The 26,326-nt window shown below is 55.3% G+C and overlaps 1 protein-coding gene across 1 annotated transcript in view; it reads right to left on the reverse strand.

The window, feature by feature from the left end:
* The window catches only part of PAPLN (papilin, proteoglycan like sulfated glycoprotein), a 31,737-nt gene extending 7,799 nt beyond the window's left edge, over positions 1-23,938 (reverse strand). Inside the window, exons 1-17 of the mRNA XM_068966378.1 lie at positions 23,885-23,938; positions 18,034-18,149; positions 16,999-17,059; positions 16,599-16,701; positions 14,553-14,683; positions 13,643-13,766; positions 13,102-13,182; positions 12,836-13,008; positions 12,613-12,736; positions 12,018-12,144; positions 10,840-11,047; positions 10,161-10,343; positions 9,846-9,987; positions 2,668-2,748; positions 2,234-2,492; positions 1,142-1,262; positions 667-805 (exon numbers count right to left, since the gene is read on the reverse strand). Of these exons, the coding sequence (XP_068822479.1) occupies positions 667-805; positions 1,142-1,262; positions 2,234-2,492; positions 2,668-2,748; positions 9,846-9,987; positions 10,161-10,343; positions 10,840-11,047; positions 12,018-12,144; positions 12,613-12,736; positions 12,836-13,008; positions 13,102-13,182; positions 13,643-13,766; positions 14,553-14,683; positions 16,599-16,701; positions 16,999-17,059; positions 18,034-18,149; positions 23,885-23,938 (2,227 nt within the window). The remainder of the gene's footprint in view (positions 1-666; positions 806-1,141; positions 1,263-2,233; positions 2,493-2,667; positions 2,749-9,845; positions 9,988-10,160; positions 10,344-10,839; positions 11,048-12,017; positions 12,145-12,612; positions 12,737-12,835; positions 13,009-13,101; positions 13,183-13,642; positions 13,767-14,552; positions 14,684-16,598; positions 16,702-16,998; positions 17,060-18,033; positions 18,150-23,884) is intronic.
* Between the last annotated feature and the right edge of the window lie 2,388 nt (positions 23,939-26,326).

The raw sequence follows: 26,326 nt of genomic DNA on the forward strand, positions 1-26,326 counted from the left end.
GCCCCAGGGCCAACCCTTGACGTGCTTCACGCAGAAGGAATACCCAGCCCTGAGCCCCCACAGGCTGCCAAGATGCCCAGGGAGGGGGCCCACCCTTGTTCCTGGGGCCCCTTACCAGCTCAGAACCTTCTCCAGCCCCCAGCCTAGCCATCCTTCTCCACACTCAGATGTGACCCTCCAGGCCCCCCACTTAAAGCCCCCCCGACCCAGGTGCCCAGCTCCCTGCAGACTCTGCCCCCTCGCTTCCAGCATCCCCGGGACGGTCCTTGGCAGCTCCACGTGGGCACTGTGCTCCCACCTCACGGTCCTTCCTCCAGGACGCATCCCAGGCAGGGTGGGCACCCCATCCATCCCAGCCCTGGCCTCTGCCTCTGGAGGGGGCTGAGCCCCAAGGGGCAGCACAGGTCTTCCTTCTCTATGGACTCCCCACTGACCATGCTCCCAGCTCCCACAGGCAGCCAGGCGGCCACGAGTGCAAACTCAGGGGTGAGGATGACCTGTCTGGCAGGATAATCCAGCACCGTTCCCCAGCCCGGCGCCTGGCAGGTGCCAGGAAGTATTGGTGGAAGAAACGAGTGATAAGCCTGCCAGGAGGAAGGCAGGGCGGTGAGCAGAGTGGGACGAGAGGCTTTCCACTAGTAAGGACGCGGAGGACCAGCCACTCACCGGAGCTGGGCTGGCCCACACAGCCTTCCCCCAGGGGGCCCAGTGCGGAGGCCACGTGGTCATAGCAGCAGCCAAACTGGGAGCCCCGGCACTCGCTGGGCTCCTTCTGCTGGGCCTGGGGCCGGTGGGCACTGGGGACCTGGGGAGAGAGCCCAGGATTGGGAAGTTAGATGGAGGTCTAGCTCTTGGTAGGAGGACTCCAGGCTGCTGGGGGTAGGATGGCAGGAAGAGAGAGGGACAGAACTATGACCCCATTGAGCAAAATCCCAGCCCTGGAGATCATATCCAGGAGAAGGTCGGATGAACCCCCAGCCCGGGCCTGTCGCGGAAGCCTGTGCCTTCGAGAGGACAAGCCAGGCCAGCAAGCTTCAGGGACCTCCCTCCGCAAGGTCAAAGCTGCCACGAGCCTGCATCACAGCAGCACTGAGCAGGCCTGCAGGCTGGACTTGTGGCCCTGGGGTGAGCAGATACTCACTGCGGAGGCCGCTGCTCTTGATCCTGGCCTGCCCCCGGAGTTGTCGTGTCCATAAGAGCTCATGCAGCCTGCCTGATGGGGCCCCTCGGCCACAGTCACCCCGTCAGGGCAGCACCCGAACCTGGAAAGACATTACAGCCCTGACCCCTGCCCCATCAGGGAACCTGAGTTCCAGCACCCCAGGATCCAAGCTCTGAGGCTCCCTGAGCCAGGGGGCTTAACCAGGTGAGGATCTGAGTGGGGAGATAGGGGGGCCTTGCGTGCAGGGCAAACCATGTGGCGAACCGCAGTCTCCGCCACGTCCACTCACCATATAGGGGCTCTCAGGGAGGGCAACAGGAAGACAATAAGCAGAGCTAAACCCTTAATAATCAACAGATCCTTGACTCACACATCCCACCACAAAACCAAGGAGGTGGAAAGTCACCTGAGCTCCCCAGACACCAGGTTCCCAGGGAGGTTTTACAGAATGGAGGCAGCTGGGAGGTGGGGCAGCAGAAGGGTCAAAGGAGCCTGGGGCTTACTTCCCCTCCACCAACCAGGAGGTGGGAAGGAAGGCGAAGGAAGGAATGTGTCGAAGCACCTGTGGGCCAGGCACCACGTGATCTGGTCCATCCTCACAGTGGCCCCAGTCAGTGGCTGTCACTGTTCCCAATTCTCAACAGAGAAAGCCAGAATCAGAGAGGTTAAGTAACTTGCCCCAAGTCACACAGCTGGGTCACTGGCTGAGCTGAGACTCACCCCCTCAAGCTGCTGACTCCAGAATCGTGGCCCTTAGTACCTCAGCCCGAGAGAGCAGGAGCCTCATTTGGATCACAGAGCTAGAATTCATACCCTACTTGCCTTCCCCGAGCCTCAGGCTACATCTCAACAGGCTGATCTCTGCAGAGAGAGTGGGGGGCTTTTTTTCTTAACCCAACAGGTTAGCGAGCTCAGCGGGAGGAAGCCAAGTCCCCAGTTCTGCCCACACTGGGCAGCTCAGACACAACAGCCCTGGAGTCCCGCTCCGGACCTCTGCTAACCCACCCTACCCGCTCGGAGCAGAGACCTGCCCTGCCCTCTCTGACCTGGGGAGGGGGGAGAGGCACCCACCTGCTCTGCTGACACGAGGAGGCCCCAGGGCAGCCTTGCCACTGTGGCCCAAGGGACGCGGTGTGGCCATCAGGGCAGCACCCGTGGGAGCTCTGTCTGCAGTCGCGGGGCCCAGAGCCCGGTCGCAGAGGCTGCCGGTATGAGGAGAGCTGCAGAGACGGGGCAGGGCCTGGGGCTGACAGGGGTGGGCTCTGGTCTCCTCTGGGGTTACCCCGTGCCGAGGGCTGCTCCTGGGGTGCCCACCACTGGTCTCTGAAATCTGGAAAGAGGAGGAAACGAAAGATCCGCGATGTCTCTGTTTGACTCCTCACCCTCCGTCTTTGTCCGTGTCAAATCCTCCTCTCTACATCCCTTCCCCCCACAGCCACTTGCCCCCACCCTCAACGTCCATCCCAAGGGGCCCCGGGGTTGGGAGCTTCCACCAAGCGTCTCACCTGAGGCAGAGGCCTCCCGTGGACCCAAAGACATCCGGGGGTCCCTGGGGCTGGTGTGTACTTCCGGCATGCTGGGGACCTCTGCAGGGAGCCAGGGCATCAGGGAGCAGGGGGAAGGCCACCCCCCAACATCTGCTCCCACCCCACCACTCAGGCAGGACCCGGGAAACCCGGGAGAGCAGAAGTGAAGAGCAGCAGGCCTGTGTTTTTGTCAACACCCTTCCCAGGTTTCAAAAGAGTCTCTCGTCACATAGAAAACGCCCATGTCACGTGTTTAGCAAAGAGAAAAGCCGCATGTAAAGAGAGCATTTATGTTTGATCCCAACAACATAAAAAATGGTAACACAAAAATTTTTAATTGGATTGAAGAAAACATAATCCAATTTTTAAATGGGCAAAGAACTTGAACATAAGACTTTTCCAAAGAAGACTCAGGGATGGCCGATAAGCACGTGAAAAGATGCTCAACACTATCGGCCATTAAGGAAATGCAAACCGGAGCCACAAGGAGACGCCCCTTCACAGGTACTAGCGTGGTTCTAATCAGAAAGACCGCAATAACAAGGGTCGGCGAGGATGAGGATGGAACCCTCACGCAACTGCTGGTGGGAATAAAGAATGGTGGAGACTGTGGAAATAGCCTGGCAGTCCCTCAGAACAGTTACATGGTTACCATACAGCCCAGAAACTCCACTTCTAAGTATAAACCCAGAGAACAGAACACAGACAGCCACACAGAAACTTATACATGAATATTCATAGCATCAGTATTCACTAAAGCCAAAAAGTGGAAACAACCCAAATATCCATCCACAGACAGGCGGATAAACAAACTGGGTACATCCACGATTGACTGCAATTTAGCCATAAAAAGCAATGAAGTCCTGATATATGCCACAACTTAGACGAACCTCAGAAGCATTCTGCTCAGTGAAAGAAGCCACATGCAAAAGGTATGCTATTCCTTGACCTGATGTAGCTAGCACTGGCAAATCCACGGAGACACAGCGATCTGGCCACCCGCCAAGAGGACCAGGGTTAATGGGGAGTGATTAACTGACGGGTACAGAGTACTTTTATGGGGTGGTGAGAATTTTTGAAACTACAAAGATTGAGGGCAGGTGGAGAAGGGGACGACAGAGGATGAGATGGTTGGATGGCATCACCCACTCAATGGACATGAGTTTGAGGAAGCTCCAGGAGTTGGTGATGGACAGGAGGGCCTGGCGTGCTGCAGTCCATGGGGTCGCAAAGAGTCGGATACGACTGAGCGACTGAACTCAACTGAGAGAGCTGGTGGTCATACAACCTTGAGAACAAATAAGAGCACATTGTATATATTAAAGTGGTTAACTGTTATTGAATTTCACCTCAGTAAAAAATTCCATATTAAAAACAACTGAATTGATAAATGAGATAGAGAGTAGATGATGAAAATGTAATTACAACAAAATATTAATTGTAGAACTTGATGGCGGGCACACACAGCTCTCCATCTTTCCTGCGTGATTAACGTTTCTCCTCGTCTCTTGTCCAACCTGGCAAACTTACTCAATATCACGAACTGTACCGTTAGAACAGGTAAATTTTATGGTGTATGATAATGAACCTCAATAAAGGTTTTTAAAAGATTTTTCATCACAAAATGTTATAGAAAAAAATGCAAAAGGCTGTAGATAAAAAGAGGACAACAGGAGTTTTTAAAAATGATGCCCAAAATAATACTAAGCAAGATATGGCCAAAGCTCACTACAAAACAGACCCACCGGCACAGAGAACAGAGGTGTGGTCGCCAAGGGGGAGGCTGGGAGTGCGGGGCCGGCAGATGTCAACTATCACATAGAGAATGGATAAACACGGCCCTCCTGTAGAGCACAGGGAGCTAGATGCAATATCCCGCGATAGACCGTGTGTGCTAAGTCGCTTCAGTCATGTCCAACTCTCTGTGACCCCATGGGATTCTCCAGGCAAGAATACTGGAGCGGGACGCCATGCCCTTCTCCAGGGGATTTTCCTCACCCCGGGGATTGAACCTGTGTCTCCTGCAACTCCTGTATTGCAGGCGGTTCTTTACCGCTGAGCCACCACAGAAGCAAAAGAGAAAAGAATACAAAAAAGGATGTGTGTGTATACATACACATATCTTAAAAAACTGAATCACTTCGCTGTACAGCAGAAACTAGCACTGTATTGTAAATCAACTCTACTTGAATAAAATAAATTAAAAAACCCAAAATGCTCACAGTGAAAGGCTCTGCCTGCTCTGTGTGTGGGTTTTGCCAGGGGGCTGGGTGAGGGGGGTGCTTCCTTCTATTTGTTAAGTGTTTTTCAAATTTTCCACAATAAACATATCACTACATAGTGGAACAAAGTTACAAAAAAAAAAAAAGTGAAAAGTCCATCTCCATGGGAACTACATCTCGTCCCAGGGAACTACATACAGTCCCAGGGAACTTTTAAAAATAATAATTTGGAGTTGGAAGATTCCGGTAGATATGTGATCAAATCTTTGTTTTCCATGTATTGCCCGTCCCACCTCGGCCACAAGCTCAGACAAGGTTGATTCAAATTCTCTGCCTGGTTCTGGTCTCCTGTCTACATTTGGCCGTGGGTTCACGGTCCCCAGCCAGGCCCGGGAATTCCGGCTGTCAAACTCTGAGCCTGCATGCCTGCAGCCTGCTCCCACTCTCGCCACTTCAGCCTGACCCTCAGGCAGGCACCAAATGTCCTAACCATCTTTCACGGTGTCACTTCGAGCTCCCAAACTTTCAATGGCTCCCCTGAGCCTATCAGAGAAATGTAACCCATAGCCAGAGGCCTGAGGCCTTCAGCATCCTCCCAGCCTTAAGAGCAGCCCCCTGAAGAGACCTGTCACAACCCCCCACCCCACCCTGGGCCAGTGCCAGTCCTGGCTCCCGACTGGTCTCACAGTTACTGAGCACTGGAGATGGGGCCAGAGTGACCGAGAAACTGAGTTTCAAATTTTGTTGAATCAGAGTTAAATTTACAATTTAAACACTAACACTTGATTCATTTATTGGAAGATGCTTCAGTATGTCTGGGACAAGTTGGGTAGGTGAGTCTGCTTTTTCAACTTAAACTGAGACCGACTACACCAGTGGGATTCCAGCATCTGAACTGAGATGTGCCGTAAGTGTAACCTATACAGTGGACTTCAAAGCTTAAAATCTTGTGAAAAAAATATAAAATATCCTACAATTTTTATATTGATTCCAGGCTAAAAAGTATTTTATTGGGTTAAATAAAACATATTATTAAATGCAGATTCACTTGTTTCTTTTTATTTTCTAAAATGTGGCTCTTAGAAAATTTTTAATGACATGTGGGGTTGTTTATTTCCACTATGTGCTGCTCTAGAAAGAGGGGGAAGCAGAACTGTCCAGCGTGTCGGCTCTTAGACGTCCACGGCTCAAGGGGAGCCCTCTTTGGACACTCACCCCCTCCTCCAGGGCACTCGCCAGTAAGTATCCAAAACAGTAGAAACCACACAAATTCTAAATTCTCACCCACAAGTGGACTTCTGTGGAGCCCCTAGAAATCACAAGATGAAAATGTTCACACACCAAATGTCACTGGGGGGGAAAAGCAGATACAGAAATCACAGATACATTATAAGGAAACACACTAAGGATTTATCCAGTAACAGCTGGGATTAAGGCCAATTTAAGTTTCTCTCTATATACTACGTTTCTAATTTCTCGAAACGTTCCACAATGAACACACATTAATTATTTCTATAATTATGAAAATAGCAATGCAGGTGTCCTCCTTTCACAACTCATCCTGGCCGGAAGTGCTCCTCCTGTTTCCTTCCTTTCGGAGTGAATGCCTCTTTGAGGCAGGCTTCGGCCACCTTCCAGTAAGGTGTCCAGGGCCCCAGGACACCAAGTGGCTCGAGGGAGCTGGACTTGTAAGGGCTGAGGAACCTCCTGCGTGTGTAGCCAGAAGGCCAGGCCCAGGAGCCCAGCCCAGGGCCCCACAGGGCCTTACCACTACTGCTACCCTCCCTCCATACGGATGTGAGAGCTGGACCATAAAGAAAGCTGAGCGCCGAAGAATTGACGCTTTTGAACTGTGGTGTCGCAGAAGACTCTTGAGAGTCCCTTGGACAGCAAGGAGAGCCAACCAGTCCATCCCAAAGGAAACCAACCCTGAATATTCACTGGAAGGATTGATGCTGAAGCTGAATACTTTGGCCACCTGATGCAAAGAGCCGACTCACTGGAAAAGACCCTGATGCTGAGAAAGACCGAAGGCAGGAGGAGAAGGGGACAACAGAGGATGAGATGGTTGGATAACATCACCGACTCAATGGACATGAATTTGAGCAAACTATGGGAGATGGTGAAGGACAAGGAAGCCTGGTGTGCTGCAGTCCATGAGGTCACAAACAGTAGTCCACTACTGAGCGACTGAACAACTACTTCATGTATGGAGTATTGTGTGTGCAGGTACTATGCCAAGAGATCACCACAAGCCTGGAAAGTCAGTCTCCTTAACCCCCCTGCACAGCTGGGCCAGCAGAGGATCAGAGAGGAGAGACCCTTGCCCAGGGTCACACGGCTGGTCAGCAACGGAGGGGAGATTTGAACCCAGTTAGCTGCTGACTCTGGGCCACCAGTTCTTGGCCACCTTGCCACATGCCTCCACTGGCATCCTACCATTTCCCCGTCATTGGCACGTCAGGGCCAAACATACCTCTCTGCGGTCTCAGAAGGCCACACCCCTGGCCACCCCTGCACAGCCCCAGCCCACACCTTCCCCCAATAACACTTCCTCAAATCAAGTAACCTGATGGCCTGTGTTGTGGGCCCCCTGTCGTACAGCTCCTCAGGACTGGGACACCTTCTTTCCCAGTGAGGATGGTGGGTGAAGGGGGTTGGGAAGGCAGAGGCAATGAGAAGGACATCTCTCCTGGACCGCCTCCCTCTCTGCACTCAGTCCTTCAACAAACATTTACTGAGGACCGACCACGTGCCAGCTAGGTTCCCTGGGGATATAAACAGGAAGAAAGAGCAGCAAGAATAGTTCCAAAGGCTAGCAAGGAGAGAGAAGAAAGACGTCCTCAGTGATCAATGCAAAGAAACAGAGGAAAACAATAGAATGGGAAAGACTAGAGATCTCTTCAAGAAAACTCGAGATACCAAGGGAACATTTCATGCAAAGATGGGCACAATAAAGGACAGAAATGGTATGGACCTAACAGAAGCAGAAAATATTAAGAAGAGGTGGCAAGAATACAAAGAACTATACAAACAAAAAGATCTTTATGACCCAGATAACCACAATGGCGTGATCACTCACCCTGGGCCAGACAGCCTGGAGTGCAAGATCAAGTGGGCCCTAGGAAGCATCACTACGGACAAAGCTAGTGGAGGTGATGGAATTCCAGTTGAGCTCTTTCAAATCCTAAAAGATGCTGCTGTGAAAGTGCTGCACTCAATATGCCAGCAAATTTGGAAAACTCAGCAGTGGCCACAGGACTGGAAAAGGTCAGTTTTCATTCCAATCCCAAAGAAAGGCTATGCCAGAAAAATGTTTAAATTACTGCACAATTGCACTCATTTCACATGCTAGCAAGGTAACACTCATAAATCCAACCTAGGCTTCAACAGTACATGAACCAAGAACTTCCAGATGTACAAGCTGGATTTAGAAAAGGCAGAGGAACCAGAGATTAAAATGCCAACATCTGTTGGATCACAGAGAAAGCAAGAGGATTCCAGAGAAACATCTATTTCTGCTTCATTGACTATGCTAAAGCTTCTGACTGTGTGGATCACAACAAACTGTGGAAAACTCTTGAAGAGATGGGAATATCAGGCCACCTTCCCTCACTCCTGAAAAACCTGTATACAGGTCAAGAAGCAACAGTTAGAACCAGACATGGAACAACAGACTGGCTCAAAATTGGGAAAGGAGCACATCAAGGCTGTATATCGTCACCCTGCTTATTTAACTTACATGCAGTGTACATCATGCAAAATGCCGGGCTGGATGAAGCACAAGCTGGAATCAAGATTGCTGGGAGAAATATCAATAACCTCAGATATGCAGATGACACCACCCTAATAGCAGAAAGCAAAGAGGAACTAAAGAGCCTCTTGATAAAGGTGAAAGAGGAGAGTGAAAAAGCTGGCTTAAACTTCAACATTCAAAAAACAAAGATCATGGCATCCAGTCCCATCACTTCATGGTAAATAGATGTGGAAACAATAGAAATTGTGACAGACTTTATTTTCTTGGGCTCCTAAATCACTGTGGACAGTGACTACACCCATGAAATTAAAAGGCACTTGCTCCTTGGAAGAAAAGTTATGACCAACCTAGACAGCATGTTAAAAAGCAAAAACATCACTTTGCTGACAAAAGTCTGTATAGTCAAAGCTATGGTTTTTCCAGCAGTCATGTACAGATGTGAGAGTTGGACCATAAAGAAGGCTGAGTGCTGAAGAATTGATGCTTTAGAACTGTGGTACTGGAAAAGACTCTTGAAAGTCCCTTGGACTGCAAGGAGATTAAACCAGTCAGTCCTAAGGGAAATCAGTCCTGAATACTCATTAGGGGGACTGATGCTGAGACTGAAGCTCCAATACTTTGGCCACCTGATGGGAAGAGCTGACTCATTAAAAAAGACTCTGATGCTGGGAAAGATGGAAGGAAGGAGAAGGGGACGACAGAGGGCGAGATGGTTGGATGGCATCACCCACTCAATGGAGATGAGTTTGAGCAAGCTCCGGGAGATAGTGAAGAACAGGGAAGACTGGTGTGCTGCAGTCCATGGGGTAACAAAGAGTCGGACCCGACTGAGGAAATGAACAACAAAACAGGAAGAAGGAAGTGGACCTGGCCCTCAGGAAGCTTATAGCTAGTAGGCCTAACAAGCCACGAACAACCACTGCAGCACCTGTGTGCCAGCAGAGAGCTCGAGGGTGTGAGGGGGAGGTACTGCCACCTGGGGGCGCCACGCGGCTGCCTGATGAGACTGCCAAGAGCTGGCCTTTGTGGGCGGCAAAGGCCTCACACATGGAGACCTGAGAGGAGGGTGGTCCAGGGGGCTGAGGGCACAGGCAAAGGCGCAGGGGCAGGAGGTGCTGGCCAGGTTGCCAGCAGGGCTAGAGGCTGGGCCAGGCTCCAGGTGCCCCTCCCGTCCTTACCTGGAGGGAGATCGCAGGGCTGCGTGTTGCAGGCCTCCACGGCTGCGGGCTTGGACGGCTGCAGGCTCCCACAGCGGCTGGGGGCCCCAAGGGCACAGACCACCTGGCGCCTCCGAGTGCCCGAGCTGCAGCTCTTGGAGCACTGAGGACCCCCAGGAGGGAGTGCGAGAGAGAACATACCGCATGGGGGGAGAGACCCTCAGGTTGGGGGGTACCCATAAGGCAGGGGGAAGGGGAGGATGCTTGAGTCCTATAGTCAGACCCAGGGACCAGGACTGGACAGTGGGGAAGGGGAGGAGGGAGGGGAGTACTCACTAGACCCCAGGCGCCCACATGCCAGGCCTGGTCACTGAGGGGGGGACAGTCATCGTGCACACAGGGCTCAGTGAGCAGGGGACGGTCCTCCAAGGAGCAGGCCGTGGCGTGGAGCAGAGACCCCTCGTCACCCCGGCAGGTGACGCTCCGCCTCCGGACCCCCACACCGCAGCTGACAGAGCACTATGAGGACCGGGCTGTCAGCGTGAGCTGGTCCTCGCCCAGCTCGTGGCCCACCAGCCTGGCATGGAGGGCAGACAGCACTCCGTGGCCCCAGGCCCAGAGAGGCCAAGTCACCCTTCTGAGGTCACACAGCCTGAACTACGGTGGCAGACACCAGGTTGAAGTGCATTTTCCTTTATTTGCAACTGCTACACACGTAGCTGGCCGGAAGCAGTGACCAGCAGCCCCAGCCCCTCCCTCGCCCCCCAAACAATGTGCCCGGCTCCTTCCCCACCCGCCCTGGACCCTCGGGAAGGAGGAATAGCACTGGAGCAGGGGTCCAAGCCCCTGCTCCTAGCCCCAGCCTTGACCACAGCCTCCGGGACCACCTGGCAGGTCCCTTCTCTCCCAGAGGCGCTTCACCTGAGGATGACAAGACTTTCAGAGTTGCCAGTGGCCGCCCAGGCCCACCACCCAGCTCCTGATGGCCACCCCATCCCAGAGGGGCTGGGCTCACCTCGCTCCAGGGCTCCACGCTCCAGCCTGCGCAGCGCTGCAGGTTGCAAGCCTGCGTGCCCGGGGGCTTCTCAGGCAGACCCTCACACTCAGCGTCCTCGGCAGCCTCCTGGGCACTGGCCCCATCAGACGAGACGCAGTAGACGGAGCGGGACTGGGAGCCGCCCCCACAGGAGGCCGAGCAGAGCGTCCAGGGCCCCGTCTTCCAGCTGGTGGGGAGCAGGAGCACAGTGAGGTGGGCCCTGCAGCTGGGTCTGAGGTCCAGGCCCAGGGGGGCGGTGCCCAGGAGCAGAGTGGGGACCCCCCTCCCCGGCCCATCCTCCGAGCATCAGGCCGTCCAGGTGAGGAGCAGAGAGCCCTGCCCGAAGGCCTAGGTCCAGCCCTGCTCAGCTTTCCCACCACTGAGCCCGGGTCCCTACAAACACGGAGCCTGGCTGCCTCCCTCCCAGGGCTCCTGTCCTCACATGGACCCCTTTTCTCCTTCTCACCGGGTCACCATCACCCCAGCCAGACTCCACTCCCTCCAGGTCTGACCTTAGCGGAGGCGGGGCATCTCCCCGAGGGGCCATGCTCACCCACATGTGCAGCGGCCCTTCCCGGCCCTGGGCCCCAGGACCTGGATGATAGAACCACCCCCACCGCACATGCAAAGCCAAGCCTACCACCATCCCAAGAGACCAGCTGCCTGCCACCAAGGCCACCGGGTGGAAGATGGCACAGCCCTGCAGGGAGCCAGTGGCCCCAGGATTACCTGCTCCTGCACACACGCTGGGCCCCAGCAAGGTGCCACGCTCTGGGCCGGTGCAGGTAAGAGGTCCTTGGTGCACAAACAAAGGCATCGCCAATGCCCTCAGGCCCCTGGGCCTGAGCCCTGGTCCACTCCTTGGCATCTGCCAATTCCCTGCCAGCTCACACCAATGGGGCCTCTGGTGCCCACACCACCACCACTCCCGCCATTAGCCTGGACATTCTGGGCACTGTGTGGGCTCACAAGGGTGGACAGAGCCACCCAGGGTCTCACGGTCAAGCCCCCCACTGCCTCCTCCCCAGCCAGCTGCAGCTATCAAGAGCCCCCCAGCCTCCTGCTTTTCCCAACACCTAAAGCAGCTGAGGGCCTCCACCCCCTTCCCACCGAAGAGCTTGGGCCCTGCCTGGGGAGAGGGGCAGGCAGGGCCTCACCGCTTGGTTTGTGGGCAGGGCTGCAGGCTGCAGGGGCGGCGGTCAGCTGGCCGCGGCTGGGGCTGGCACAGGTGCTCAGGATAGACCTCGTCATCCATGGTGCAGAACACCTGGCGGGTCTGCTGACCTGCAGAGGCCAGGCCACGGCAGGCAGCCGGTTAGTCCACATTCGCCCAATGCATTCTCTGGGCCAGTCTCCCTTCTGGACACATCCCGAGTGTCACCTTGCTCGAGCCTCAGTGACCCCCCTGGGTAGGTAGCCATCACCACATCTGAGCTCAGAGAGCTTTATCCGTGGGTGACGGGGCCCCTCTCTGACACCTGGTCACTGGCTCCAGGCCCACCTTCCACCGCCAAAGGAATACCATGTCCTAGGAGATGCCACTGCCTCCAGGAAGCCCTCTGGTTCACTTAGCTAAGGTAGGGGCCCTTTGTCGAGTCCCCCCACTCCTGGGTTTCCCTAAGGTGGCCCCCTGTGACATGCAGATGTTGTATCTACTTGTCCACCTCCCTCCCACAGCTGGAGTGCCTGCAGGAGAGAGCCGAGCCCTGCACACAGCCACGCACCGCCCCCCACCCAGGCCGCTGCCCTCACCTCCACCACATTCAGCGCTGCAGTCACCCCACGAGCTGTGGCTCCAGCTGAAGCCGGGCCGGGGGGCACCCAGGGGCAGGTGGTACTCGAAGTGCACGCCTGGGTTGGGCTCCTGGCTGATGAGCTGTGCAGGAGGGTCCCCATTGAGGCTGGAAGCCAGGGGGCCACCCTGCTCACCCTCCTGCCAGCCTCTTGGGGGCCAGGTGCCCGCCTCCCCCCTCACCTCAATGACCAGGGGCTCCGAGGTGGGGCCACGGGCATGGAGCCGCTCGGGCGCCAGGTCCCCTTCAGCTCCCCGCTCATAGTGCAGGAGGGTGCTGGCCACGGGCAGGGTGCGGGCACCCTCGATGGTCCAGTGTCCATTGAGGTAGTATTCGCCACGGATGCTCTTCACCGCTGTGCCGGGGGAGCACCCCAGTCAGCTGCCAAGGAAGACCCACCTCCCTGCCACGGCGACTGCCCCGCCTTGGACCCCAAAACTGTCCTCACCCAGGAAATTCCTGCTGGCGGCTGCCTCCTCGATGCGGATGCTGGTGGCCCCCATTGGGACGATGAGGATCTGGTTGTAGCCTGAGGGGCAGAGACACTCTGGGACTACCAGCCACAAGGAGGAGTTGGCTCTGAAGCTGCCCGGTGCCCAGCCGCACAGGTGGGGTTGCCAAGTAGGACACAGCAGGGCCGGGGGCTTGGGAAAGAGTGTTTCTAAAGGAGGAAATGGCTGCACAGGGGATGGACGGGTCCAGCACCTAAACTGATGGGAGAGGAGGGGAATGGAGGGGACAGATAGGGACGATAGGGGCAAGGGGAGGACATGCCCAGGCATCACTGGATACGTGGGCGGAGATCCTAGCACGAGCTCACAGGCTCCTGGGCAAGGGTTTGGCCTCCACCCTGAGGCGTGACCTCAGGCCTCTCATGACCTGAGCACCAGATCACACCATCTTGGTGCTGCGTCAGTGAGCAAGATGCCAGGAAGGGGCAGGTGACAGACCCAGGTCTGAACCGTCTGCAGACCCCACGAGGACCCCACCTCTGCTGAGGTCATTGGCTTCAAAGACGCCCGTGACGGGGTAGCAGGTTGTGCCGTCACCCCCGCACTGCAGACACTTGTCCTCCTCCTTCGACGAGTCCAGGTGGTGGTCACAGCCGACGACCTGCCAGGCGGAGGTGAGAGGAGACGCAAGAGACCCGGGGGAGTCACGGTCACAGCCGGACTGGAACCCTGGCCGCCCGGCCAGTCCAGGAGGCGCGGTAACCATTCACTGGCCAGGGGCGCCGAGTAAGCCTTGAACCTGGCCGGTAGCTGATCATCCACCTCTCCTGCCTGCGTGGCACCCGCGTCCCCTTCTCCAGCAACAGCACCTCGTTTTTCTTCGGAAGCCACCTCTCTCCCACAGCGTGTGGACTCGGCTTCCGAGCAGTAGTGTCGGGCTGGTCAGCAGGCTGTACGCTCTGCTCAAGGCGTTTGGGGGAGCCCAGGGTGAGGGCAAGCCAGAGGCAACCCCTGGTCGCTGGCACTCCTGGGAACAGTGCCCTCGCCCCAGGGGGCGGCCAGGCTGGGACGACCGAAGCCTGGGGCTGCTGGGCCATCTTCACAGCTCACCAGAAGAACTCGCCAACCCTCAGCGGACCCTCAGAGAAGAAAGCCAAGCGAGGAGAGACTTTCCAGAGCATCAGCCAGGCCCCTGCAGCCAGCCAGCCCCTCCCTCAATGGCTTTTTTCCCCCTTAAGTCACTCTAACTTGCCACCCAGAGGCTTCCTCTTATTGTTGAGTTTTCAAAGGGCAAAGGTGAGAGGGCCTCAGGACATTGGCGATGCAAGGCATCTTAGAAGTTAGTCTTGAGAAGGCATCATGGTCAGGAGAGCCTCTGGTGGGGGGGCAGGTGGACATCCTGCAATAAGCCCCAAACCAGCTGGTGGGGGTAGCGGGGACAACTCACCCTGCAGCTGCCATCCACACAGATGTCCCGTTTGCCAGGTTCACAGGGTGTCCCGTCTACAACGGCCTCCTTGTGCTTGTAGTAGAAGCTCTCCCCCTTGGGGATGCAGTTCAGCTCACATTTATTGGGGGCTGCGGTAAGCAAGAGGGGGAGGTTGAGAGGCTGAGCAAGGTTCAAGGCCTGTGAGAGCAACAGTGAAGTCGGGCAGGGGCCAGAAACAGGCACACTCATGTGTGCACACACACAGGGAGATGGTGTGTGCACCATCACACCCCCGGTGGCTCAAAATCCCACCACCGTCACAGGGGGAAAGGATCTTCTCTATGAAGTGGATACTCCTCAGGGAATCAAGTCGAGGAAAAATCCTAGAATTAGGAAAAAGCTAGACACTTGAAGAGGTCTATCTCAGCATTACTATTTATAATAGTCTGAGTATCAGCTACTCTTTAATTACTATCACTAGATTATTACACCTGTGGACTATGCTATTAAGAACTGTGATTATGAAGACCAATCAGTACCGTGGGGAGATGTTTATGATAGAATGCAAAGTGATACCATGTAACAATCACTAATACATAAACAGAGAGAGAAAGTAATGTGAAAGGAGCTAAAGAGAAACGCAAGCATCACTCCTATGAAAAAGGTGGGTTAAGGTAATTTTCTTGCTTCAGTTTTTATATTTATCTATTTGAATAGCCCAGGAGTGCTAACAGGATTGTAATCACCTCCACCACAAAGATGGCATCCCTCAGCAATCCTTTTTAAACTTTCCTCTGTTCTAATTTTTTTTGTAATATTTTGTCGTTGTTCAGTTGCTAAGTTGTGTCCAACTCTGCCATGCCACAGACTGCAACACTCCAGGCTTGAGACGCCATGGCCTGCAACACTCCAGGCTTCCCAGTCCTTCACCATCTCCTGGAGTTTGCCCAAACTCATATCCATTGGGTCAGTGATGCCATCCAACCATTTCGTCCTCTGTCGCCCCCTTCTCCTGCCCTCAATCTTTCCCAGCATCAGAGTCTTCCAATGAGTCGATTCTTAGCAAATTATCTTCAGCACACCTTCACCTCAGGATCCAGGAGGAGCAATGAATGCAAGCCACTCCACTGGGGCCTCCGCCTCTAGCCAAGACCCCTCCCCCAGCCCACAGCACACACAAGACATCAGATGTTCACTGATTCGGAATCCAGAGTGCCAGAGAGTTTCCAGGAGTCATCAACAGTGAGCAGCGAAAACTCATCCTGGGAAGGATTAGCCTACAGCATATCTGACTCATCGAAAATGTTTTAATTACACCATGCTAGTGATTCTTGTTTTTGTTTTGTTTTTCTTGAACTGTATTGCTCTAAAAAGTTAATGACCTACACCCTCCTCAAAGTTACCCAGAGCATGGCTTCCAGCCCCAGAGATTCTGAGTAAATGAGCTCTTGCCACACCAAGCCCCCAGGGCAGCCCAGCCTGCAGTTTGCCCAAACTTGGGCACAGGTCTGAACCCCACCCCACCCCCACCCCCTCAGCCCACCCCTGCACCCCACCCCGGGACTCCTGCCAGTGAGGAAGGCTTCAGGGAGCAGGCCAAACAAAAGAAGGCTCAAAACTGCACAGAACTGGCCAAGGCTTGGCCTGAAACATTGTATACCCAGGGGGAAAGGATGGAAAAACCTCAAAACGGTCACCACTGTTGTGCTCTGCTGGGAGTACTGGAGGTTTTTCTTTAAATGTATTTGAAAACGCGTCTAGAATATGGTGAGGGCTTCCCAGGTGGCTCAGCAGTAAAGAATCCGCCTGCCATGCCAGAGATATCGGTTGGATCCCTGGGTCGGGAAGATCCCCTGGAATAGGAGGAAATGGCAGCCCGCTAGTGGGCAGAGCAGTCCATGGGGCCGCAAAGAATGGGACAGAACTGAAAAATTGAGCACCATAATTTGGTAGTGAGAATTGCGAAATGCAGTCAATGTACCAAAGAGATTCCCCAAAGAAAGGGCCCAGCGTAGGACAACGCAGGGTGGGGCAGCAAGGCGCCCGAAGGACGGTTGCACTTACCCCCGTAGTAGGGCAACCACTTGTAGCGCCGCCCCTGGAACTCCAGGCTGTCAAACTCCGCGCACTGCTCCGCCCTGAAGTCGCGGGAGCCGTCAGGGCAGCTCTGTGGGGAGGAGGGGGCAAGGGAGGGGGCTTGTGGGCCCACCACTGGGGTCCGCAGTCCCGCTGGGTCCCGGGGAGGCCGGGCCCTGTTCCCCCAACACCTTATGCAGCTTCGGGGAGGCAGGATCAGTCCCGCCCCGGGAGGGGACTTGGGGTAACAAGACGAAGCTGTCATTTTAGGTGGCGGGATGAGGGAACAACTGCCATGCACCCACGTGCGGGGGTGGAGGACTTCCCAAAGCCAGTATGTCAGCCGCGGAGGGGGTCCGGGGAGCTGTCCGCCGGGGCTGTACCTTACCTCCGTGCGGCAAGAGCGGTGGCTCCGGGTGGGACCCACGCAGCTGGAGCCCCCATCTCTCCTGCAGGGCGAGAGAACTGGGAAGAGCCAAACCCCCACGACCCAGCAACCGCCCCCTCCTGGGTCTCTCCCAAAGCCGCCCCCCTCCCCCTCCCCCCTCCCCCCTTCCCCCTCCCCCTTTCCCCCCTCCCCTCTTCCCCCCCTCCCCCCTCCCCCCTTCCCCCCTCCCCCGTCAGCTGCAGTGGAGCTACCGGATGGGCACTGCTGGGCCAGAGGGGTGGCAGGAGAGGAGAGGGCTCCCAAATCCCCTTAGGCAGGTATAATGAGCCCTGTGTTCAGACCTGGGAGAAGCCCGACCCAGAAGGCTAACTAGCCTAGAGCTTGGCTAACTCGAGGCCACTCTACCTCTTAAAGCATATTCCCAGAGAAGACTCAAATTCTGTCCCTGGAGATGCATTAAGATGCACTATATACCCACTTGGTAAGGTTATTCTGCCATTTAAGAGGAGTGAATGTGGATAAGACACTTAGAATAGTATCTTCTCTCTGCCTCTTCAGGCAAAGTTTTCAGGAACCATTAAAGCCCTGACAGGCGGAGCGTCATCGCCCCTTCTTTCGTGCCCTATGGTACTCATCAGAGTGCAGGGCACACAGCAGGAGCTTAATAAGTCACTTAGAGTGAGAAACGTCTGTACTTGAAGGGGCTGACAGCAGAGAAACCGCACACACGTTAGGAATTTTTGAGGATTATTCGTTAATTCAAGACTCCCTTGCCTGCCGGCACTGCTGGAGAAGCTAGAGACTCAGGGGTGGATGAAGCAGGAATGGCACCAGCTCCCTGAAATAAGGCTGTCGTTGCAATCAGTGTCAGGATGCGGAAATGACTCATTTCAAGTTCTCCACTGATGCTGCTCCCAGAACAAATCTGTCGTGTAGTAGGTTTTGCCCTTGTGGCCCTGGCACTGGCCCAGGACACCCAGCAGCTCCCCCGCGCCTGCTCTCTTTTAACAAGCTGGCCCATCCCCGCCTTCCTACCTCTGGGTGTAGCAGGGGCGCTCCCGGAAGCTGACACCCCCTCCACAGGTCCGGCTGCAGGGGCTCCAATTACCCCAGGAGCCCCAGGTGTCACTCTGCCGCCTCACCTGGGGAGCCTGGAGGAGGATGCGCTCAGCAGTGGGAGTCAGCGCTTGGAGCACCCACAGGAGTGCTCAGGGCTGCCCTGACACCCCCAGCCTTGGAGCATCGCCCTCCCCTGCAAGGAGCCTGAGACGGTGTCTCCTAGAGCAGAGCCTTCAGGACTGCAGCTCCCCCAGGCACCCCAACATCCTCATTTGTGGAATAAGCCAGCTTGCACCATAAGGGGCTGAGAGCCAACCCAGCCTTCCTATCCGTCAATGCCGCCTCCACCAGCAGCCCCTATGTGCCCAGTACAGTGGCCAAGCCGCGGGCAGAGAGCTCTTCCCTGATCGTGTCTGACCGTGACATCCCCTGGCTGGGCAGAGTCTGGTCTGAGAACCAAGATGTCTACAACCATGCCCTTGAATGGAACCCCTGGACCAGCAGAGCATGCCCTCCCAGGAGGAACGGCGTGTCATCAGGTAGGATGGGCTCCACGTGTGCGGGGAATGCCGCGCCCCCACCCCCACCCCCCCTCAGCAGGGCCATGTTTTTGTAGCTCTGGCTTAGTAAGAACTTAATCTAATCGTGTGCATGTGTGTGTGTGTGTGTGTGTGTGTTAGGATGGGGTGGTGATTTCTTCCTGCCAAGCTGGGGCAGGGACCCCCAGGAGTCCCCCAGTATCCATCCTCCCTTTCTCCCATTAAGAGAACCCTTGACTCCTAGCTGGATAGCTGGCTGCCCTCCCACCCAAGTTCGTTTCCCAGGTTTCCCACAGCCAGCCATAGCTATGTCACTAAATTCTTGTCAGTGAGATGTACATGAAAGATGCTGGGTGGCAGCCTTCCTAGTGGCTCCAGCTAGTAAAGAATCTGCCTGCAATGCAGGAGACCTGGGTTCAATCCCTGGGTTGGGAAGATCTCCTGGAGAAGGGAAAGGCTACTCACTCCAGTATTCTGGTCTGGAGAATTCCATGCATTGTATATACAGTCCATGGGGTCACAAAGAGTCGGACATGACTGAGTGAGATTTTCTTTCCTAGCAGTCTCCAGTACAGGCATATTGCAGAGATATTGTAGGCTTGGTTCCACCAAAATAGAGCAAATATTGTGACAAAGCAGATCACACAGCTTTGGGAATTTCCCAGTACATATGAAAGTTGTTTGTACTATACTAGAATCTATTAAGTGTGCGATAGCATTAAAAATAATATATGTACTTCAATTAAAAAGTACTTTATTGCTAAACAAATGCTAGCCATCACCCAAACTTTCAGCAAGTTGTGATCTTTTTGCAATGGTAGCATCAGAGATCATTAATCAAACATCACCATAACAAACATCATAATGATCGAAAAGTTTAAATATTTTGAGAATTTCAAAAATGTGACAAAGTGAGCAAATGCTATTGGAAAAATGACATTGATAGACTTTCTCCACACAGCATTACCACAAACCTTCAATTTGTAAAAAAAAAAAAAAAAAAAAAGCACTAGCTGCAAAGCACAATAAAGCGTAATAAAACAGAGTGCCTGTCATCTCCCTAAGAGATAACTTGCGTGTTCATTTGTCCTTTCTCTTAGTCCTCCTATACTCCTTCCTGCTGGTTGGAAATCAGATGTGATGGCTGGAATTGGAGCAGCCTTCGAAACTATGTGGTAATTTAGGAACAGAAGTTTCCAACACTGAAGCAAAGGTACAAGAATCCTGGAGCACTTGGTGAGACAGAACATCCCCAGATTTCTGACCATGCATGTTTATGAGAGAGAGGAATCAGGCCTTTTTTTGTTGAAGGACTGTCATTTGGGACTCTAACAGGAAAATAATCCTAGTGGATACAGGTTCCCACCAGAAGGATCTGGTACCCTGCAGCTGACTTCAGAAGTCCACATGCTACACACATATTCTCTCATTTACTCCCCAGAACCACCTGACCATCCCGGTGCATGGAAAAGAGGCGCAGAGAGAGAGGGAGCCACTAGGAACAAGTGCACACCACAGCAGGTTGGCTACACTCCAGGCCTCTGCTCTTGTACCAGGTTCCCACCAACCTCTCCTGGGGAACCAAGGGGGACACTGGATGAGGCCTGAGGAGCTGGACGGGTGTTAGACTTGCTTTCTTGCTGGGAGGCAAAATGTGGATTGAAAGTATGTCCTGTTTGTTTGAAGGGGACTTTATTTTAGGGCATCACAACATAATAATCTCTAGAGGAAAAAATCCCTGCCATTTTCCCTAGAAAGAACTCAAGTTCTCATGTGGAAAAGCAAGCTGTTCCTCACGTAGTGAGCCTCCCGCCCCATCCCATGGTCTCAGGTGAGGATGGAGGTCTGTGCATGCACAGATTACGCCCAGCGCTCTTCTAGCGCCCCGGTGCCAAACATCTAGTTATCCTTGGTTTGTAATGAACCCTGAATCAGAACAACTCACACATGTTTGCTGAACCACATTCAAAACCAAGAATGAAGAGCCAACTAGATCAAAGTCTGAGCTTTCACTCTTCAAATCATTTACCCTTCACTTCTAAGCGGGCCAGATCTCCGAGCTTCTAAAAACCAGGACATAAAAGTGTTCCATGAAATTTACTTGATCAGTTCCTATTTTAAAGGGGAAGGTATTGAGTGTTGGGGGTAGAGGGTGACTTTCCAGGGATGATAAGCACCTCCTCCAAGACTCATCACTGTGAAAAGTCAAAGTGTTGGTCGCTCAGTCCTGTCCGGCTCAGTGCTATCCCATAGACTGTAGCCCACCAGGCTCCCCTGTCCATGGGATTCTCCAGGCAAGAATACTGGAGTGGAAAGCCATTCCCTTCTCCAGGGGATCCAACCCAAGTCTTATGCATTGGAGGCAGATTCTTTACCATCTGAGCCAACAGGGAAGACTCATCACTACAATGTAAGAATTCTGGAAGCGGTCCATGAGAACTGCTGCTTTCTTATCCTGCCGGCCTCGTCCTGGCTACTAATTACCTCTGGCCAAGGCCTGTTTGGATGGCAGTCTCACTACTGAAGCATGAGGCCTGAGCCTCCCCAATCCACCCTCCTTGCCACCAGGCTGAGCTTACTGGTGTGCGCAAGGCAACAAGGGGCGCCCTGCCACCCAGCCACCTTGTGCGGTCAGGTTGGGGTGGGGCAGGCATCCTGGAGCCAGCCCTGTCCTGTAGTCTGACAAAGGGAAGCACGTTCAGCCAGGAGCAGCACAGACGCATCTCGTTTCTCTGTAATTACCCAAACCACGAGCGGCATGATGGTGTGAAGCCAGAATGAGCTGGTCCGGTCCACCCTCACCTGGGCCTGTCCTCACCTGTCTCCTGCCGCCCTCCGCACCCCACCAACTCAGGGTCCTCCTCCAACCCCCACCTGGGCAACTCAGGAAGCCCCCTTTCCTGCCGCACTGTTCCCCTGGGATCACCTGCCCAAACTGCAAGGGTGGGAGTGGGAACAGAGCAGAAGCAAGGAGACTGGAAGACCCCTGTGAAGCCTCCCCTGACCAGCCTGGGGCAGGGGGCAGTGAGAGGTGTGATGTGTTACTCCTCCTTAATCGACCATTCATTCTGCTCAAGCTGACCCCTGTCCGCACTGAGAATGATCCTGTGAAAAGTTGGGGAAGGTGGGGAGGGGGTCCCACCACAGCTAGAATCAGCCTGGGTCATGGGGAGGGGGTCCTGCCCCCAGTTACAACCAGTCTGGGCTATGGAGGGGGGGTAGGTCTCACCCCTAGCTACAACCAGCCTGGGCTATCGGGGGGAGGGAGTCCCACCCCCAGTTATGACCAGGCTGGGCCATAGGGGAGTAGGTATTGCACTCAGCGAGAACCAGCCTGGGCCATGAGGCAGTCCCACCCCCAGGTAGAACCAGCCTGGGCCATGGGGCAGTCCCACCCCCAGGTAGAACCAGCCTGGGCCATGGAGGGGTATTGCACTCAGCTAGAACCAGCCTGGGTCACATCCTCCCCCAGACAGTGGAGCGGGTAAGGGGAGGTCCCAGCCCCACTACCCAGGTGTTTCTAAGGGAGAAAGCGCCTAACAGGCCCCAGGTTACTTTGGATCCCTCATTTCACCTGCATGCAACCTGTGTGTGGGCGGCATTACTCTCCAGTTTAAAGGGGTCTAAGATCTGATGATCTGCTTTGCGTCACACAGCTGCTAGGAGGTGGCTCTGAGTTTCACCCCGGTGTCCCGACACTGTCACCACGCCCTCCCCAGCCACCACCTGAGCTGGGACTTCAGTGCTGCCTGCGGCGAGGCCCTCAGGGTGTGGCACTGAGGAGGCAAGGGCCATGGGGTAGCAGAGGTGAGCTGGGGACGCCGGAAGGTGGTGGAGAGGACGTGAGGAAGGGGGCTCTAGCCCACTCTCTGCTCTGAGGCCCATGCTAAACCCGCTGCCCACTGCTGACTCCCATCCCTGCCTGCCCCCTGGCTGGAGGACTTCTCAGCTTTCACTCACATTTCCACAGAGATGGCATCACCCTGCCCCTCTCCCAAAGCAGTGAACAGTGTGGGTCCATTCTCAGGGGTCCTCCTGCGGGGCTCAGGAGGCAGGGCTGTGAGCCTCCCCCGTGGAGCCCTCTTCCAGGGGTCGATGGAATCTGTGCCCTTCATCCCGTCAACGCGGCAGAAGCCCTGCAGGAGCAGCTCCAGGAACAAGCCCCGCTTGGCACATGGTCCCCTCCCCCAAGGTGGGGCCTGTGATCTAGAAGTTTCCCTGTACCTCCTTGGAACCCAAGGAGGTTCTCCAGGAAGCCTTGTCCCTCAGGCCCCTGGTAATGAAGCAGTTACTGTGATCACCGGTTGTCTTCCTATATCCACTCTCTGAATTTTCACTAATACGGTAGCCAGTAACCACATGAGGCTGTTTAAGTTCATGTTCATTAAAGCCAAATAAGGGCTTCCCTGGTGGTCCAGCAGTTAAGGATCTGCCTGCACAATGCAGGGGACACTGTCTCGATCCCGGGTCTGGGAAGATTCCACGTGCCACAGCTGAGCCTGAGTGCCACAGCTACCGAAGCCTGTGCGCCCTGGAGCCTGCGCTCAGCAACGAGAAGCCGCCGCAATGAGAAGCTCGTGCATGGCAAGTAGAGAGTAGCAGGCACGTAGCAACAAAGACTCAGCCCAGCTAAAAATAATTTTAAAAATCAAGTAAGATTCAGTTCCTCAGTTGCACTGACCATATGTCATGTGCTCAGTAACCACAAGAACCCAGTGGCTATCTTATTGGACAGCACAGATGCAGAGCATTTCCATCATCTCAGAAGGTTCTATTGGACAGCCCTGCTCTAGATGCTAGCCCCAGGGGCCGTGGTGAATGGGCCTGGCAGCCCAAACCTCTAGGTCCAAATAGCCCCCATTGAGAGGCAGAGAAGTTTGGTCAATAGGCAGGTGGCAGACGTCTGGTAGGATGGCCATTTGGCCCTGCTCCTTGGCTGGTGACAGCAAGGACCCCTCTTCCTTCCACCGTGATAGACCACCCCTCCGGACCTCCCCAGCATTAGCAGCGCGCCCAGAACATTCTGAAGGAGGGGTGGGGCTGCTGGGAAATTGCCAAATCTGCGAACTGTGCCCCAAAGCCAGACGGGAAGTTCTGGGCACCAGAGGTTGCAAGGTCCTACCCGTCTTTGAAGGCGCTCAGGCTGAGGGTTCGCCTCTTCCCGCCCCACCATCCAGACAGCGGCCTTCTCTTGGGGATGGCGCCGCGGCCACTGGCTCCAGCCGTCGGGGGCTCCGACCCGCGCCGACCCTGGGCGGGGGTGGGGGGGAAGGAAGGGTCGCACTCACCGAGGACCCGGGCGCGGGGGCCAGCAGCAGGGGTAACAGCAGCAGCAGCCGCATCTCCGCCGGGCCTGCGGGAGAGGCGGGGATTGGAGCGGGCGGGGCGGGGACGAGGCGCCGCCCCACCCACCCGAGCCCCGCGCTCCCCGCCAGCTCCCGGGCCAGCACGGATGTGGCGGCCCATCCCTCCCCCGCACGTGCCCACAGGTGACCCGGACACCCGCAGACGGCGGAGGGGATGCCCGGAGGCTCTTATACAGTGAGGGAGGGCAGGCCCGTGTACAACTGGCTTCTAAAAGTTCAAGAGTAACTTCTTTCAGGGTTTCAGAGGGAAGAAAGATTAAAAACACTGAGAGTTCAGATTCAAATCAATCAGACTGTTTTCATTCACCAAGAGATCCTTTTTTAAAAGCCATTGCACCACTTGTTTTAAAACTCGTAAATAAAGACGTTTTTTTAAAAGTCTCTGCAGGTACTTTAAAAACTTAAATGCTTTGAAAATGTTGATCGTATCTTACTTTAAACCCAAGGCAGCATTTCTCTCCTCCGGAGAAGCTCCACAAGCAGCCTCCCTAAGCCGGTGCGTGGGTGTGTGGGTGTGTGCATGTGTGCAGTGTCCTGTTTGTGTGTACAAAATGCCTGTGTGGTTTGGCGTGTGCGAGTGCAGTATGCAGAGAGAGTGCTGTCTGGTGCGTGTGCGCAGTACGTGTGCAAGTGTGTACATGTCACCGTGCTGGAGAATGACATACACAGTGTGCCCCTTTCAGTAGCAAACATTAAGCAAGTACTGACTTGTATGCTTAAATTTTAAAATCTGTAACTCCACCATGGTTCTCTTTAATTTTTCCTAAGCATAAAATGACTTCAGTTTACAAGAATAAAATAGAGCGTACTAAGCCAAGTTCAGCCAAATATAAACTGGCACATCTATGCTGCGTTAATTTAGTACTAAGAGTGATTCACGTAGGCATCACTTTCACTGCAAACCAGGGGTTCCCGGGGCTGGCGGGGTAAGGGGTGGCGGCCCGGCCTGGGCTCTCCGACTCCTCGTGGAAAAGCCGCGCGCACGAGGGGAAGCCGGGGTGCCTGGGGAGCCTCGTGCTAGGGCTAACGACGGAGATGCTGCTTCCCTGAAGTAGAGACTGCCTTCGCGGGCGGGGACGAACGCAGCTAAAGGAGAGACAGCAGGGAGGAGAGGAGAAAAGAACTTAAAGAGTTGCTACTGGGAGCGGCGGACGCGCGCCGGACGTCCAGGGTTCCCACGCGCCCTTCCCGGTCCCCACGCGAGGATGTCCCCTGCGCCAGCCCCGCGGGGGAACGGGCCCGCTGCAGCCCCCGAGGCGGAGAGGGGCGGCTTCCGACGTGAGGAGCCGGGCCGGCACCCGGCTCGGGCGCTCCAGGGCCACAGCCTAGGCAGCACCAAGGAAGAGAGGCGCGCGGTCTCCAGGACGCCGTGCTCCGAACCGCATCCGAAGGAGGGAAGGGCAGAGGAGGCGGGAGGGTTGGCGTGGGCCGCCCGGGGTTGCGCTGAAGCCCGGCCCTCTGCCCTCTGAGGCTCCGAGGTTTCCTTTTCGCTTGCGACCTCCCCCATCCCGGCCCGAGGTCCCGCGGCGAGGAGCGGGGACCCAGCGAAGAGCGGGAGGCAGGTCTCCTGCCAGGACCCCCACTTCCTCCGACACTGCTCTCCCCGGGAGCCGGGGCGGGCAAATTCCTGCTGCAGCCCAGAGGTGAGCCGCCCCGGCCCCTCGGGTCCTGTTTCTCCGCCTCCTACCTGTCTCCAGGAGCCTCGGGGCGAAGGGCCCGCGGGACCGCTCCGTCGGTGCCCGCCCCGCCCAGTCTGGGAGGTCGGCCCGGTAGCCGATCTCCCCATCATCCAGCTCAGCTGTCATCCATACCCGGTGACCTGCGATGCCCAGGGCCTCTGTCCTTTTGGGTCTGTGCCAAGGCTTGGTTTGCCCTTCATATTTGCTGCTGGCACCAGTCCCATTTCCTCTGCACCCAGGTCTTCCGGTCTGTGCCATCCTTCCTCCGCACCCACCTTAAACAACACAGCCCTCTGTGCAGCCGCCTACTTGTCTTCTACCCCTGAATTCTATGCTTCCGCTCGACTCAGTTTCTCCACACACAAGCTGCTGCTTCCTACCTCTCAGCCACCACTTCCCATTGCCTACAATGCCAAACCCCCTCTGACCCGGCAAACTCCTACTCATCCCTCAAGATCCGCCCAACATTATCCTCTCTAGAAGCTTCCCCACACCACCTCAGGCAGCTGGTGGCCCCCTGCTTCCTCAATCTCCACCTCTGTCTGCTGCAGTTCTCTGGTGCAACACCCTGCGGGCTCGGAGTCTCCCTAAGTCAGCTCTGAGGTCCCTGACGTAGAGCGTGCTTGCATCCCTGTCACCTGCGTTCACAGCACTAGTTGGGATCAAGGTAGGAGCTAATTTTCCT

Source organism: Capricornis sumatraensis, chromosome 2 (assembly GCF_032405125.1).
Source record: "Capricornis sumatraensis isolate serow.1 chromosome 2, serow.2, whole genome shotgun sequence".
Taxonomy (NCBI): Eukaryota; Metazoa; Chordata; class Mammalia; order Artiodactyla; family Bovidae; genus Capricornis; species Capricornis sumatraensis.